At 41.0% G+C, this 16086-nt stretch overlaps 1 protein-coding gene across 18 annotated transcripts in view; it reads right to left on the reverse strand.

Annotated features, from left to right (window-relative positions):
• LOC124035922 (cyclic nucleotide-gated cation channel beta-1-like) overlaps window positions 1-11850 on the reverse strand; it is an 80349-nt gene extending 68499 nt beyond the window's left edge. For all 18 annotated transcript variants that reach the window (XM_046349838.1, XM_046349835.1, XM_046349834.1 and 15 more), the window contains exons 1-4: window positions 11773-11850; window positions 6516-6600; window positions 6384-6423; window positions 6208-6256 (exon numbers count right to left, since the gene is read on the reverse strand). In XM_046349838.1, coding sequence (XP_046205794.1) covers window positions 6208-6256; window positions 6384-6423; window positions 6516-6599 — 173 coding nt within the window. In that variant the 5' untranslated portion in view covers window position 6600; window positions 11773-11850. The remainder of the gene's footprint in view (window positions 1-6207; window positions 6257-6383; window positions 6424-6515; window positions 6601-11772) is intronic.
• Window positions 11851-16086: the final 4236 nt, after the last annotated feature.

Genomic DNA, 16086 nt, shown 5'->3' on the forward strand with positions numbered 1-16086 from the left:
ACATTTGGAAGTGCCAATCCTCCATCTTGTCTTCATCTTTGAAGTATTTCTCTACATATCCTAGGGGATTTGCCTTCCCAGATAAAATGAGCCTATCCAACGTGGTAAAAAATGATTTTGGACACTGAAAAAGGTATAGAAACCTAGGTGGGGGGGGGAGTGCCCTGTGATAATGAGTCAGTGAACATATCTAATAGTAATGGGGATAGGATAAGTAATCCCTCTCACCCCCCCCCCCTAAGTTTTAGATGCACTATTGTTAAGTGACTGTCCCACTGGATGTCATAAGGTGAATGCACCAATTTGTAAGTCGCTCTGGATAAGAGCGTCTGCTAAATGACTTAAATGTAAATGTAAATGGGTGAGTTGATCTAAGAACATTTTTGTAAAAATCAACGGGGAAGCCATCAGGGCCCTGGGCCTTGCCACTTTGCATTAACTTTAGACCCTTTGTTATCCCATCAATATGCAGAGGGTTGTCCAGAACTTTACTCATGTGCATATCAATGGATGGGATATCCAAGTTATTGTAATGAACACGACGGGAGACAGAGAGCTGGTTTCAAGCTCAAGACACAGCAGGTGTTTGTTTGTAAAGGACCACAGGAGGAGGCAGGTAGCTGGGTCCAGGGGCAGGCAGAAGGTCATACACAGGGGATCCAAAAAGGCAACAGCACAGGCGGGGAAAAGGCTAGTAACTTTGTCCGGGGGATCAGGCAATAGATTGATAACAGGAAATCTGATAGGCTAAAGTATAGGCAGGTAATAGGCGTCATTAGTGAGGCAGGCAAACTATCATACATGGGAGTGTTAAATGACAGGGAAAAACAGAGCTCCGAATAGAGGTGTGTCACAAAACTAACAATATCTCACAATAATGGGGTGCAAAGAACTGAACTAAATAGTGTGTGATAATGACATACAGGTGTGTGAACAGGTGATCAGAATTCAGGTGATTGGGATCTGGAGAGTGAGCTGCGATCAGGGGGTCTATGTGTTTGAGAGTGTGAATTGGAAGCAGACGTTACAGTTATCTAAAAAGTTGTCCATAGCCGTATTATCTGATGGGGGTTTGGATTTGTAGAGGTTAGAATACAATGACGCGAAATTTGAATTATTATTAGATTGATAACTTGTAAGATTACGGGAGGAGTCATATACCTGAGAGAAAAGATGAGATGCCGACTGGCGTTTAAGTTGGTGTGCCAAAAGGTGGCTGGCCTTGTCACCATATTCGTAGTACGTCCCCTTTGGTCATTGCAACAGAAACTCTGCTTCATCAGTGGAAAGCAAATTAAATTGAGTTTGAAGTTTCAGCCTCTATCTGGGCTCTATCTATAAAAAAAGTAGTCTATAGGCTTGATGAACACGAGAAAAGTAGGAGGAGTCTTTTGTGACTGGGTGGAGGAAGCGCAATGGATCAACACAACCCATTTGGGTCATGCATTTAGAAAGAGCTCGTCATCCCAGAAGGAGTTAGAAGGATTAGACTGCCAAGTCTTGGTTCAATAACACAGGTCCCAGCTGAAGATGAAGCGGGGTGTCAAAATTAGGGAGAGAGGCTCAAAGAGATGTCATAAATCTAGTGTCATCCCTGTTAGGGGGGGCGTAAACATTTGCAAGTACGACAGGGGTTTGGAAGAGCGTGTCACTAACTATTGTATAACGTCCTCCAGGATTTGAAATGTTCTGTGAGGGGGAAAGCTGTACTCGTTTGTGAATCACTATTGCTGTTCCCCTGGCTTTGCCGTTAAAATTAGAAACCTGTCAAAACATCTGAATATATCTATTTTTTAAATCCTCTAAAAAGCAGAGCAGGAGGATCTTTGGACAATGCCAACACAACCCCACCACCCCCAACATACACACAAATACAAATGACAGTACAACTCCCCTTCAAAGATAAAAGTAAAAATCATAAACTCCTCGTTGTGAGCGAGACGAGCAGCAGGAATGATCTCTTACTCAGCATCCGTTGATTACCCTACATGTGCAGTGAGGTCAAACCAACGGAGGAAAGGAGTTACATACGCCCGTGAAATCAAACAAAACCATATGTCAAGAGGCAAGTTTACATGTTGGGGTTTCGGTCACACTAACCGTCACCTTCAGTTATTGAAAAATGTTAAGAGTGATTGGTGACATTACAATGGCCATGAAATGAGTGTAGTCCACTATGTGTCGCCACAGGGCTGAGTAATGAGAAACATTGAAAATAACCAGTAGGCTATGAAAACGGCTAGCCCCTCTACACACCTTCTTCCCTTATTAAGTGTCCAATGCTAGCTGCAATGCAGTTAAATTAACGCAGTCATCCAGTGGACTTCCACCTCCAAAACAAATGGCAAAATAGTCAAGCCTTGCCATGTGTAGTTTCAACTACAATACAACTAGTAAAGTGCTCGAATCATGCGTTTCGGTAGTATAATATTTCAGAATAAATCAGTTGGACAACTGGTCCCCTTGAGTACTAGTACTATTTCCAATGCCAGCACAGTCAGTCCAGCAACAATCATTAAGAGGATTAGAGACCTCACAAGTCAAACTATGATAATAACAGAGGAGTTAGTAGTCACTCAGATTGCAACACATGTAAGGGAATCTCCAGAACACTCTTCTGATGGTCAACACACATGCCACTAATAAAGAGAACCCTCCATTCAGGAGGAAAGTTATTAGAAGTCATGAACTAGGATCACACCGCGTACAACTGGTGCAGTGCTTAGAGAGTACTTCCGTCGTGAGGTTAGCCCCTCCGTGGATAACATAGCTATGAAATAGACTCCTTCATACCTATCACTGCTACAATGGTGTAAGACACAGTGACGTGTAGTAAAACTACTACAGGTCCCCTTAGCACGTCTTGAGGTCGCCATCAATTCTTACTGACACACGGTCATTGACCTGGAAATGATCTGATGACGTCAGACTCATTCTGAACAGGTTGCAACCTCCCAGGATACTTGGTTCTTTCCCTTGGCATGTGCGCTTATGTAAGCATAAACACACGAACAACGGGACATTTAATGAGGATTTATGCTCTGATCACTTAAGGGTCCGAACAAAATACCAGCAAAATAAGTAAAGTCGAAGATTTACTCCAAGGCCTTTGCCTCTACAGCTACAGTACTCAGCAGTTTCTCCAAAGAGGTCCATAGGTCATCCCTGTAGACTTTTCGAAACTGGTGCCTTGCAGCTGTAGACTAATGATGTAGTTATCAACTTAGAGTAGTGCCCTAAGTAACACTCCGCAAAGTAGGAACGCCCTAGCGATGACATTAGACAATGCATGATAGTCATTTTGACAAGATTTTGAATGTACGTATGTAGAATGTAGTCAAATTAGATGCTTCAGGTGTGGTAACTATATTTTGTGTATCTTTTATTTATGCTTTCATTCATTTTCATTTCCTTTCCTTTGACACTTAGGAAGTGATAGAGCCATACACAACCAAAGTCCCCATACAACCATCATTTAGTGCCACAACACCACTCATTTGAGAAAAAATGTAATTATATATTTTTATGACTGTGTGTGCGTTGTTAACATCTGCCTAAATTACTGCCCAGATCTGCCAGTCTGGACAACCAGGGACGGGTCCGGAACGGCGATACCAATCCGGACATCAGTTGCCCATCCTTGTGGTGCCCTGTTCCATTTGCAGAAATCCTACCCAGGTCAACCACCAGAGGGAGACTGCAACGACGATTACCAACTGGACATCCACTGCCCATCCTTGTTTTGGACTACGCCGCTTTCAGAGAGCCTACCAAAGTAAACCACCAGAGGGGGACCGCAACAGAGGCCAACAACCAGGACATCACGTGGTCATTATTTTATGTTGGTTTGCAACTTGCAGGATAATCAAAAGATTTAAACCACCAGAGGGGGACTGTCATGACGTGGCCCGTTTCTGGGTGTAGATCGTGGTTCCACCCTTCCTCACTCTCTCTCCTAAACCCAGGTTTTGTTATCTCAGGTCATAAATTCCTGGCAGAGACTCTCTCCCCCTGGTCATGTAGAAAGAGGGGGAGAGAGCACAGAGAGAGAACAAAGCACTTCACTTGGCCAAACTCCTATATCCCAAAAATGAGAGAATTAAAAATATCTTTACTTTAGAGAATGTGGGAAGGGTCCGTGGACACGTAAGGGACAGTTATGATGAGTGCGTTTCATTTGGTTAACTCATGATGGACAGGAAACACACATAACTGTGTCTCTTAAAGTGTACATTTCCCAGCTGTCAGGTTTACATCTAAATATTGTTGAACGTATGTGATTAAACATGAAACTATTTGTGAAAAGATGTAATGTGATGTTCACCTTTTAAATGAGAGTATGGATTTTCATAAAAAGATTAACTAGTCAGTGGCCAAACCCACCTGAGCATAGACATTACATCGGCGTCATGGACCTCTCTTTTCTACTGAAATGCATAAAACCCGCTCCTGATGAAATTCACACAAGCCTCGGTGTAAGCTAAGGTTGGAAATGGTTGAATTTCTAAGACCAAAACATGCCTGGTGATGCTGGTGTGTGAAGTGGTTTAAACTACAACTCTACCAAAGGACAAGACTATACCACGTGGAGCATTGGTTACATGGCTGGAAATGGTTCAACTCAGACTATCGCTCCCTACAGAATAAGAGCAAATCGTAGATGTATAATTACTAGTCTGCAGCTAGAAATGATGTAAACCTAGGACTAGAATACAGACAACCGCCGAAGCAACTATTCTATGAAAAACATTTCTGAATGGTACTCCGACGGTTTCATTCTAACCACCTACAACCACGAAAGACTTTGTGACTTCAATGAAAGTTAGCCAGAGACTCTGATGAACCCTACAGGACGATCAAAGATTCCAAAAGGGAAGACAACAACAACATACGGGCATAAATATTCATACATTGCAATTATTCTCGAATGAGCGGCTGTTCATGCACAAAGGATTAGCATTTCAATGAATATAATTGTAGACTGTATGTAGTGAATCTATTTGTCTTTCCCGCTCTCTCAGTCCCACCCCTTCCCTTTGTCTACCAAGCTGTCATATCGGCTTAGCCCACTAGGGACTTTTCCATCATTGTTAGTAACCAATATCCAATATATGTTTTTTTTCTGTGATTATTTAGTTAGTTAGTAAATAAATAACTAAGTAAACAAATAATTAAGCCAATTTGTATATTGCTGATTCATCATTTGTGCTACGGTTTGTGTGTCACGCCTTGGTCATTGTATTTTGTGTTTTTGGTATATGTTTGGGTAGGCCAGGGTGTGACATGGGTTTATATGTTGTGTTTCGTATTGGGGTTTGTATTAATTGGGATTGTGTATGACTAGGGGTGTGTCTAGTTAGGCTTGGCTGCCTGAGGCGATTCTCAATTGGAGTCAGGTGATTCTCGTTGTCTCGGATTGGGAACCGATTGGGAACCGTATTTAGGTAGTTCGCGTTGTATTTTGTGGGTGTTTGTTCCTGTCTCTGTGTAGTGTTCACCAGATAGGCTGTAATAGGTTTCACGTTCCGTTTGTTGTTTTTGTATTTATTCAGTTATTTCATTAAAGTCATGAGTAACCTACACGCTGCATTTCGGTCTGACTCTCTTCATTCAACAGACGAACGACGTTACATTGTGCAGATAACCAATAATTTTAAGGCGTTCAGATGAGACTGATAGAATGTAAAGAATCATTAATGCTTGACTGCTATTGATATAAAAGATCTTCAGATCTTTAAGAATGGATTTGGGAGAAAGCTGCTCTATATAAACTAATGTTTCCGTGGTGCCCCAGATTCCTAATGAGTTAGTTATTGCCTGAATAATTTATTAAGCAAATAATTAAATGTTAGGTAATCGATTTGAATATAGCATGTCATCTCATTTAACCATAGTAAATACACGACAGTGGGCTCAATAGCATTCCGCTATAGGATTTCCTCTGATCCTGGTCTGATCCCTCTGATCCTCTCTGTCCTCCTGGCACACCATATGTGCCCACAGCCAACTAGGCCACCGGGTCATATGAAACTCTCTCTCTCACATGTAAATTAGCTTCATTGGCAAGAGAGGTAAAATCAATGTTGCCAAAGCAATACAATACAGAAACAAATCGTGTCAAATCAATGTTGAAAGATCCCCTTCCTTTCTCTGTTGGTGAGCATTGACAAACTATAAGTATTGAATTCCGGCAATAGATACACTCACCCAGTCTCCTCGGTGACCTCCTCCTCTTTGGCCTTGGCAGGTTTTAGAGCTGTCAATCATAATTAAAGAACAGTGTGAGACGGCTGTCCGTCTATGCTGCTGATAAAGATCAATTTACCGACTTGTTTAGTAGACAAAGGGAATTGTTTATAGATTAGGTTTAAGTCCGTTATTACCTTCTTGTTTCTTCTCTTCTTTGAATGTTACTTGTTTTACCTGTTTTAAACAAAGCGACAGTTTGAGTAATAGAACATTTAAATGGTGGTACAATCTCCCCCTTTTCTTTCTCTCACTTTTGGGAGACTTACTGTTGCAGGTGAGGCATTGGTCTTCTCCTCATCTCCTAGTTTCCCAGGAGGCTGGGGAACCCCCTTCACCACCCAGCTGAACATCCTGCAACATACACAAAGTGACAATTACTGTGCTAAATCTTTACGTGAATCGACCACTATGGTAAACAAGGAAACCACTGGTAAACTGGATCTTGAGGTAAACCACCTGACAAATACACAAATAAGTTGTTTAAAGGGGCAATCTGCAGTAGATACATCAATTTTTGGATGTACAAATGAATAATGTGTTCCTATTAACTCTTACATAATATACAGTGCATTCAGAATGTTTTCAGACCCCTTCACTTTTTCCACATGTTATGTTACAGCCTTGTAAAAAAATAATAATTCAATTGTTTTTTCCTCATCAATCTACCACATTATGACAAAGTAAAAACAGGTTTGTATAAAAAATAAAAAATATGAAATATGACTTTTTCAAAAATATTCAGACCCTTTACTCAGTACTTTGTTGAAACACCTTTGGCAGCAATTACAGCATTGAGTCTTCTTGGATATAATGCTACAAGCTTGGCACCCCTGTATTAGGGGAGTTTCTCCCATTCTTCTCTGCAGATCCTCTTAAGCTCTGTCAGGTTCGATGGGGAGCTCTACGGACAATTCTTACAACCTCATGGCTTGGTTTTTGCTCTGACATGCACTGTCAACTATGGGACCTTATATAGACAGGTGTGTGCCTTTCCAAATCATGTCAAATCAATTGAATTTACCACAGGTGGACTCCAATCAAGTTGTAGAAACATCTCAAGGATGACAAATGGAAACAGGATGCACCTGAGCTCAATTCCGAGTCTCATATCAAAGGGTATGAATAGTTATGTAAATAGTCAACAAAAAACATTTCTTAAAACATGTTTTTATTTTGTCATTATGGGGTATTGTGTGTAGATTGACGAGGAAAAACATTTATTTAATCTATTTTAGAATAAGGCTGTAAGGTATCAAAATGTGAAAACAGTCAAGGGGTCCGAATACTTTCCGACTGCACTGTAGCTTATAAATGCTTCAAGAGCTTAGTTCAACTGTTGTACCCCGTCAGAACCCAAAATATATGCGTGTTTAACTCCTATGTTTGTCAACAAAGTAAATATAAACAAACTGCTTATGGCCTCAGTGGGGGTATAAAGGTTTTTAATTGTTTCAACAGCTGATTGCCACATTAAAGTCTTTGAGTATATGTGAGTCAATCTGGGCCCGCAGCCAGACACCTGGTGCGTTTTCTGCCTGTTTTTCTACCCTCTCTCTCCTTACCCTACCTCTAATGTTCCTCTCTACCCTGCCATTAGCTTGTTAACCTGTCTGTTCCTGTCCTGCTGGGCTGTTTGTCTCTCCAACTAACCCTCCCTTATCTCTTTGTTGTACGTCGCCTGTAATTCCCTTCCCTCCTTTCTTAGCTTATTAACCTTCCTGTCTAACCTACTGTATGTCCTGGATAGGGTCCTGACACCTGATCATGGCCGATAAAGGGGTATTTGCAGCCATGTTTGGTAAGAAGCTCTTAACACAGCACTCTAAATAGCTCACCAGACAGTCTTGATGTTTACTTTCGGAAAACACCCATCCACCAAAAACCACATAACGTTAAAGTAATTGCCGTAATACAGTAGTTAAAACCAAATACTGCTACAAATCATAGCTTTATTTATTTAATATGCAGATCATTCTGTTGTGAGCCTGTGAGTATTGTAGAGTTTGGGAGGAAATTTCCCTACATAATGGTGCCACGTGAGAGTACAATTCCCTACATATGGTGGTGCCCCATGTGAGGAGACAATCCCCTACAGCAGTGTTTCTTAACCTTTTCACGATTAAGTTTCAAATAATTTTAATGGTCCCTCCAAGCCTGAGTTTTTTAAATGTGCTTTCTGTCAGAATGTGATTGTTATGCAACAGGACAGTTAACCTGCATTGCCCTCAAACCTGCTAATTATCTATAGGCTGTGTTTCAGTTTGTACATTCCAATTCACTAGATTAGCTAGATGAGCCTGACAAACTTCTCTCTTCGATGAGAGCCCAAACACTCCCCTAGTGTTTCCTCAGGTCAAGTATGCAGATATTTGCGCATCTCTAGTCAGAACAGAACCTGACCAAACTTTTACCCCCTGGCACATTTTCCTGCTGTTGAATTCTCCCCTTAAATTCCACCTTCCCCCTCTGCATCTTCCTGCTTCTGAATATCGGCACCCCCTTCCTGTTCGACCGGACTATGCCACAGGCCCCTGTGCTGTTGGAAAACTGATGCTGGAAGATTGTGGGATTGCTGTACTAATTGTAAACATACAATATTGTAAACATATGTTGGTTAACTACCTGCAGATTAATGCAGGGTAGTAACATCACGAGTTGTGATTATGGTTCATTGTTTACCTATCTAGCTAACGTTAGCTGGCTGGCTCGCTCGCTAGCTAATGTTACGTGTATGACGTTATTATTCATATCTCAGAGTAATTTGCTTAGCTAGCTACCTGCGCTCTGAACACGAAACACTCAGAATTTACGAACAGACAATCTGACAGCACAGTTGCAGTCACCAACGCTCTGGATAACATAAAAGCCTAATCAGCTCTGCTAGGGCCAGTAATGTTCAGTGAGCTGCAAAATTACTTTCCCATTGTTCTTCAACTGTTGTGTATGATATACCATTTTGTAGCTCTTGAGTCTACTTTTATCCAATGTAAAAAACAAAATGTCAAATTTTGCTACATAAGACCGATTTGAGCCCGTCGGTCACAAATATGTGTGTAAAACTTATTTTTGAAGGTTGTACTGGTTATGATGTGCAAATGCTAAGCTGATTGCCAGCTATGTGTGGAGCCATGTTTGTTGACAACATACAATGTATTCTGGGTGTCATGTAAACATCTGTCAGACCAAAGATGTTATAAGAATACGAGGTGAAGAGATAGTTCACTTGTTTTTCGAGTAAACCTCCGGAAGTGAATGATGGGAAGTGAATAATGATAATGACACACCCCCTTCTACATTCATACTGTAAACAGACCCAACTCATCTTGTAACCACTTCTTATTTGTTGTTGACTCTGAAAAACAGACAAGTCTGCATGCACAAACTAACCACCATGGGATTACTTCAGACTTCTACAAAGTATTTTACTCATCTATTTCCATCACTGGTGAGCTGACCTGTAATGAATTGTAAATAGTCATTGCTATTAGCTACTTATAATTATGGTTTATGTCAGCCGAGAGATAGCTTGTGTTAGCTCACTCTTTCCTCAGCGCTAGGCCTAATGTAGCATACATTTTCTGATTATGATGGGAATTGTGTTATGCAGTTGCCACTTCTGTGAATGTCTGAACATTGCGCCCCAAAATAAACTGCTCACATTTCGCAAGTTGTTTCTGTGAAAAAGCAGTGGAGCCAACTCAAACGCTGACTGTTGCATCAATTGTAACTAGACATGTTAATGAAGTGTTGTTGAGGCGAAAGAAACGCACACCTATTTAAGCGAGGTGCTGATTAGCGGAGTGGAACACTTTTTAAAAAATGAAGGAGAGCCGCACAGTCTAGGAGCTCAGACGCAAAAATGTTATGTCCAACGTTTCGACAGACAAGCTGTCTTCATCAGGGTATAATGACAAACACTGCGAGGTGACTCATTTATATACTGTCAAAAGACACACACAGGTGTCTGTAATCATGGCAAGGTGTGGCCTGATATCATTGGTTAATTCTCATATATTAAAATAGCATACCAAAAACATAAATGGATAAAGTACGATCATAGGTACAATTTGGCTACATAAGCCTACAAACATTTACAATAGCAAAATCACAATAATCCCAAGAATGTCTTCAGATCTCCGAAGGGAGCAAGGGTCTCTAAATTAAAGATCCAGGCAGCCTCTCATTTTAATAATAAATTGTCGAGGTCATTCCCTCTCTTAGGGAGGTTGACACGTTCAATGCCGATATAACGTAGAGACAAAAATCGAGTGGTTTGCTTCCAAAAAGTGGGCCGCAACAGGGTAAGTCGAGTTTTTGCACCTAATGATGCTACGATGCTCCGAGATACGTACTTATAATTCACGCTTTGTTTTACCCACAACATTTTTACCACAAGGACAAGTTCTCAGATAAATAACTGCCTTAGTGGAGCATGTGATAACACCTTTAATTGGGATCTGTTTCCCTGTTTGGGGGTGTTTGAAGGATCTACATTTATAAGTGCCATTGCAATGAACACAGCCATTACACTTGTAGTTTCCATCCAGTAGGGGCGCAAATAGACGTTGTGCAGGGATATCTTGGGGTGGTAAATCAGAGTTTACCAATTGACCTCTGAGGTTTCTGCGCCGCGAGAATACGACTAAGGGAAGGTCCAAAAACACATTACCGAGACTATCATCGGATCTTAGAGTGTGCCAATGTTTGTGAACGATTCCCTTCATTTGTTCAGAACACTTTGAATATGAAGGGGTCTAATCACACCGGTTTGAGCGTACGCTACAGAGACCATTGTAAAATGAGGAAACCAGTGTGCCCGGACACATCAAACGGTTAATCCTGGTCCTAGTTTCCTATGGCGGAGCGCATTTTAGTTTTTGCCTTAGCAGTACACATCTGATTCAAATCATCAAACTTGATGAGTTAATAATTTAAATCAGCTGTGCAGTGCTAGGGCAAACAAACATTTGCACCCCTTTGTGACCAGGACCAGGATTAAGAAACTCTGACCTACAGTTTTGATGAAAAATGTGTTGCAAATGTTGCCAACCAGTGATACTCATCTCTTATATCAACTCTTCTTCCATTACGAAAGACACACAATTCCGTTCCAAAGCTACGGCGATGTCTCTCCCTAAAACAAAAACAGAGCCACCACAGAGACATAACGGCCACGAACCACTGAGGGGACACCCACCAAGTGCTCGGAGATACTATTCGGAAGACGTGTAGACATATAGCATACATGTAACAAAGGCTGGTCTAGTTTATAGTCAGTCTCGTTTCAGCAGTAGTCTCTTGTTAGCGGTGTGGTTTATGCCACTGATAAAGTCTACACCAGCGGTCACCAAGCTTTGGCCTCAATACCTTGATTAGCTGAATCAGGTGTACTAGCGCTGCCTTGGAACATAACTCTGCTTTACCCAGGGTTTACGCCCACTGGTCTACCTGTAGTTTGGAATCTAACAGTAGTTTGAGGATGCATAGGGAGACTTCTATAAGGGTGAGGGTGCTGGGACTTACCTGAGGGTCTTAACAGTGGCCCGTCATCCCCAGAAGCGGTGAGAGTGTGTAGGCTGCGGAGCGCTGGGCGATGTGGGAGGATTAAAGCAAGCTAGGCTGTGCCAACGGGATTAGCCGCCTGAAGGACAGCACTCGCTGCTCCGCTGAAAGGGTGGGGCAGGGATTAGCCTGCAGAACACACAGAAACCTGGAGAACATTTCAGAAGGAGTAGAGAAGACCCAAAGCGTCAAAACAAGGAGAGGGTCTGCATGAAGAACTAGAGATCAAGGTTTGGCGAGACAACCTTTCTCCTGACAAATAATATTTGTTAGCTTGAGAAACTTAGAAAACCCAGATCCAAGATCCCTGATTCTGGACCCCATAACCAATCCAACAGAACCAGTGAAGCTGGAGAAGCCCACTTAGGCTTTATAATTATTGTTTGTCTGTATTCGGATATGCTATTTGGGGGAAGAAAACTACTAAATCATTATACACTTTTGCAGGCCTCAAGTGTTGAGAGGTGTTTTCAAGGGTTTTGTCTCCTACCTGTACTGGCCAGTGGTGGAAAAAGTATCCAATTTTCAAAGATACCTTAAAAGTAAAAGTAACCCGTTAAAATACTACTTGAGTAAAAGTCTATAACTTTTGTTTTTAAATGTACTTAAGTATCAAGGGTAAAAGTATAAATCATTTAAAATGTCTCATTATAAAAAAAAGCAAGACAACAAGATTCTTGTTTTTTAAATTTAGGGATAGCCAGGGTCACAGGTCAACTCACAGACGTCATTTACAAATGAAGCATTTGTGTTTAGTGAGTCTGCCAGATCAGAGGCAGTAGGGATGACCAAGTGCATGAATTAGACAATTTTCCTGTCCTGTACTTTTGGCTATCAGGGAAAATGTAAGGAGTAAAAAGTACATTATTTTCCTTAGGATGTAGTGGACTAAAAGTAAAAGTTATCAAAAAATATAAATAGTAAAGTATAGACACCCCAAAAACTACTTAAGTAAAAATACTTTTATGTATGACTTAAGTACTTTACACCACTGGTACTGACCCAGTGAATCGGTATCGTCACTGAGTCAAAAGGAGTATTTAACCCACATTTCTGTCTAACCTCCTCTCTCTATTCTTTGTTTACCTCATGCCCACCCGCACTCTATCCATCACTCTCTCTCTATCCACCTCTGTTTGTCCTCACATTCTTTGATTCAGTCTTTGACTGCGAATGCAGGAACTGCGAAAGCCTAATATTTTCTCGTTTAGATTGAGGAAAATCTCAAAGCAAAAGAATGCGCTTTCACTTTCTTTGCCCCTCCCCCTCTAGTGTTTCATTTCCAATCATAGCATTAGCAGGATGATGGAGTGGTCAGCATCACAAAAAGAACAACCTGTCATCTGCTCAACGAACCCTGAGTTATACCACTTCCTGTGTCGTAAGACCCTGTTTACGCCAACACACAGCCAATCATCACAGAGAGAGAGAAAGAAAGAGGGCAGGTGTTGGGTATGTGTTATTGCGGGGGATATATAGTATGGTGTTTTGGGGTAGGTGGTTAGTTCCTGCTACAATCCATAACTTTTGATTTTGTGTGTGTCTTTGTAATAAACAATTTGAGTTTTAGTTAACTAGGACATAGATCCTCGTGCCTTCTGGGGAAGAACCTATACTACAGGTATATTCTATGTCAGTGCAAGGTATAAACCACAGCACAGATGTATCTCTATCTCAGGTAACTGTGGACACAGGGCCAAAGCTGTTAATGTGGCCCGAAGAGGATTAGCCGCATCCAGCGTCAGCGAAATATAGGATAGTCTTCTGCGCCTGAGCTCCCTTGACCCTGACTGCACACACACACACACACACACACACACACACACACACACACACACACACACACACACACACACACACACACACACACACACACACACACACACACACACAGTGATCGATCCCATAAGGACTATAATCCAAATGGGTTTTACCATTTTTTTTATAGCTTTGGTACTATTTTTGTACGTATGTGGTGAATGATCTAAACTCTTAGTACAAAACTCCAAACTAGTAGCACCTGTTACGCAGCTAGTCTTACATTCAAAACCTTTAATTTTGCATACATTTTGTTTGTCGACATCTTTCACCACTCAACCATTGATCCAAAATATACGTTTACTGTGAAATATAATGAGCACATTGCTTTAATCACCAAAACACAACCAATTAGTCCAAAAGCAAAACATTTGATATAATGTTTCACAATTGCCCTTTGAATGTAGTATGCTACAGTACTGTAAATTACAGTGCATTACACTGTTTTCACATTAGGCAAAACACTTGCACTACCCATTAAAACATCCATAATTTATATCCCATGTGAGGATGTGAAGGGGTGATCATTGAAGACATCTTTCACAGTGTAATCAAATGAAAGAAACATCATGTTTAGCAGGCACTAGTTTGCATCAAGCCTGTAGCCATAGGTTCTCATCGAAATCGCAATAAATATCCTCATTGGTCATGCACCTGGGGAAAAACCTTTTTGGCATGGTGAATCCAAGCCTGACATAAGCTTGGGTTGAAATAATTTCATGCCCCATGGCCTGAAGGAGGGTGGTACAATCATGGGAATGGCAATTCCACCGGAATTGACCCCAGCAACTTCATTTTTGATACATGTTTATTGTAAAGGGGATGGATGCATTATTGTTTTGTTTTGAACTTTCTGGGTTATTTGTGTATTGGTATATTGTATTGAGCTAGAACTACTTTATTACTGTGAAGTGAAATCAATAGTCATCATCATAGTAGTACATTCAAGTGTGTATCATACTTTTTATGTTTGTACTTTACAGACATTCATTTTCATTGTGTACTTCTCAAAATCTGTAGTAGACAAACCAGCTTACATGTAAAATATAAGGGAAAGAAATACATAGGTTAACCAAACTGTAACGGCGTTCTTCGTTTGTCGAAAGAGAGTCGGACCGAAATGCAGCGTGGTGGTTACTCATGTCTTTAATGAATGAAAAAACGGAACGATACATGAAATAACTAATAAATACAAAAACAACAAACGGAACGTGAAACCTATTACAGCCTATCTGGTGAACACTACACAGAGACAGGAACAATCACCCACGAAACACAAAGCGAAACCCAGGCTACCTACATACGGTTCCCAATCAGAGACAACAAGAATCACCTGACTGATTGAGAACCGCCTCAAGCAGCCAAGCCTATACAACACCCCTACTAAGCCGCAATCCCAAATACTACAAACCCCAATACGAAAATACAATAAACCCATGTCACACCCTGGCCTGAACAAATAATTAAAGAAAACACAAAATACAAAGACCAAGGCATGACACAAACGTTTAAGTAAATTATCATCAAGTAAGAGAAGTCGGAGTAAAATGTATTTTAACAAAAGAGAAGAGAATCATAAAAAAAACAAAAAAACGTTAACCCTCAGGGGAGGAAGAGGATGAGAAGGAAGAGCAGGCCAGGGCTCGTGACCCGCTGTGACCTCTTCAGGAAGGATATACCCAAAGATGATTTATTATATTGACAAGATAGCAGAGTGACCGCTCTAACAATAGAAATAAATGTCCTCAATGATTGAAGGTAGACGTCTAAACAACTTGCACAACTAAATAGTTTTTTCTCAAATTTGCCAGAATGCCACGTGCATCCACTTAAATCAGTATATTTGTAACAGCCTAAGCATTACGATACTTTTATTCGATCAATTAAGCCTCACGTAATTCGACACGCTCTCATAGACCTCCAGACTAAAAAGGCTGATCTCAGACAGATTTTGGGCAGAGTAAATCCTCTCGCGTCGCCTCTTCCTCTCTGATATACCAGATAATATCTACCACATGATTGGACGGTGAGAGGAGCAACGCAACCAACCAGGACAGAGACAAGAAGAGAAGAGAAGACGGAGAGAGGAGAACAAGAAAATAAGAAATGAAGCGGGGAGGAGACGGTCGAAGAGAGGAGAAAAGAGAAGAGTGGGGGAGAGTTAAAAGATGGAAGGTGTTAGAAAAAAAGACAAGTAAGGCATCATTGAGATTTCAATGCAAAATATTCTATTCAGACAGAAAGTGATCAGAAATTGCCATCATAAGACCTGTCGGCTATTATTGGTCATGATAAATTATGCTACAATATAGAAGTTGTTTTAATGGTGAGCATCCACCAATAGGTGGCGACGGAGTCCTACTGTTCACCGCTGTAACACATCCTCACACTGCCTCTAGTGAGCGATACTTTAGTTTTGTCAAGACACTGGCAGAAACATCCCATTCCTAAAATGAC

The sequence above is a fragment of the Oncorhynchus gorbuscha genome, linkage group LG05, assembly GCF_021184085.1.
Source record: "Oncorhynchus gorbuscha isolate QuinsamMale2020 ecotype Even-year linkage group LG05, OgorEven_v1.0, whole genome shotgun sequence".
NCBI classification, from domain to species: Eukaryota; Metazoa; Chordata; class Actinopteri; order Salmoniformes; family Salmonidae; genus Oncorhynchus; species Oncorhynchus gorbuscha.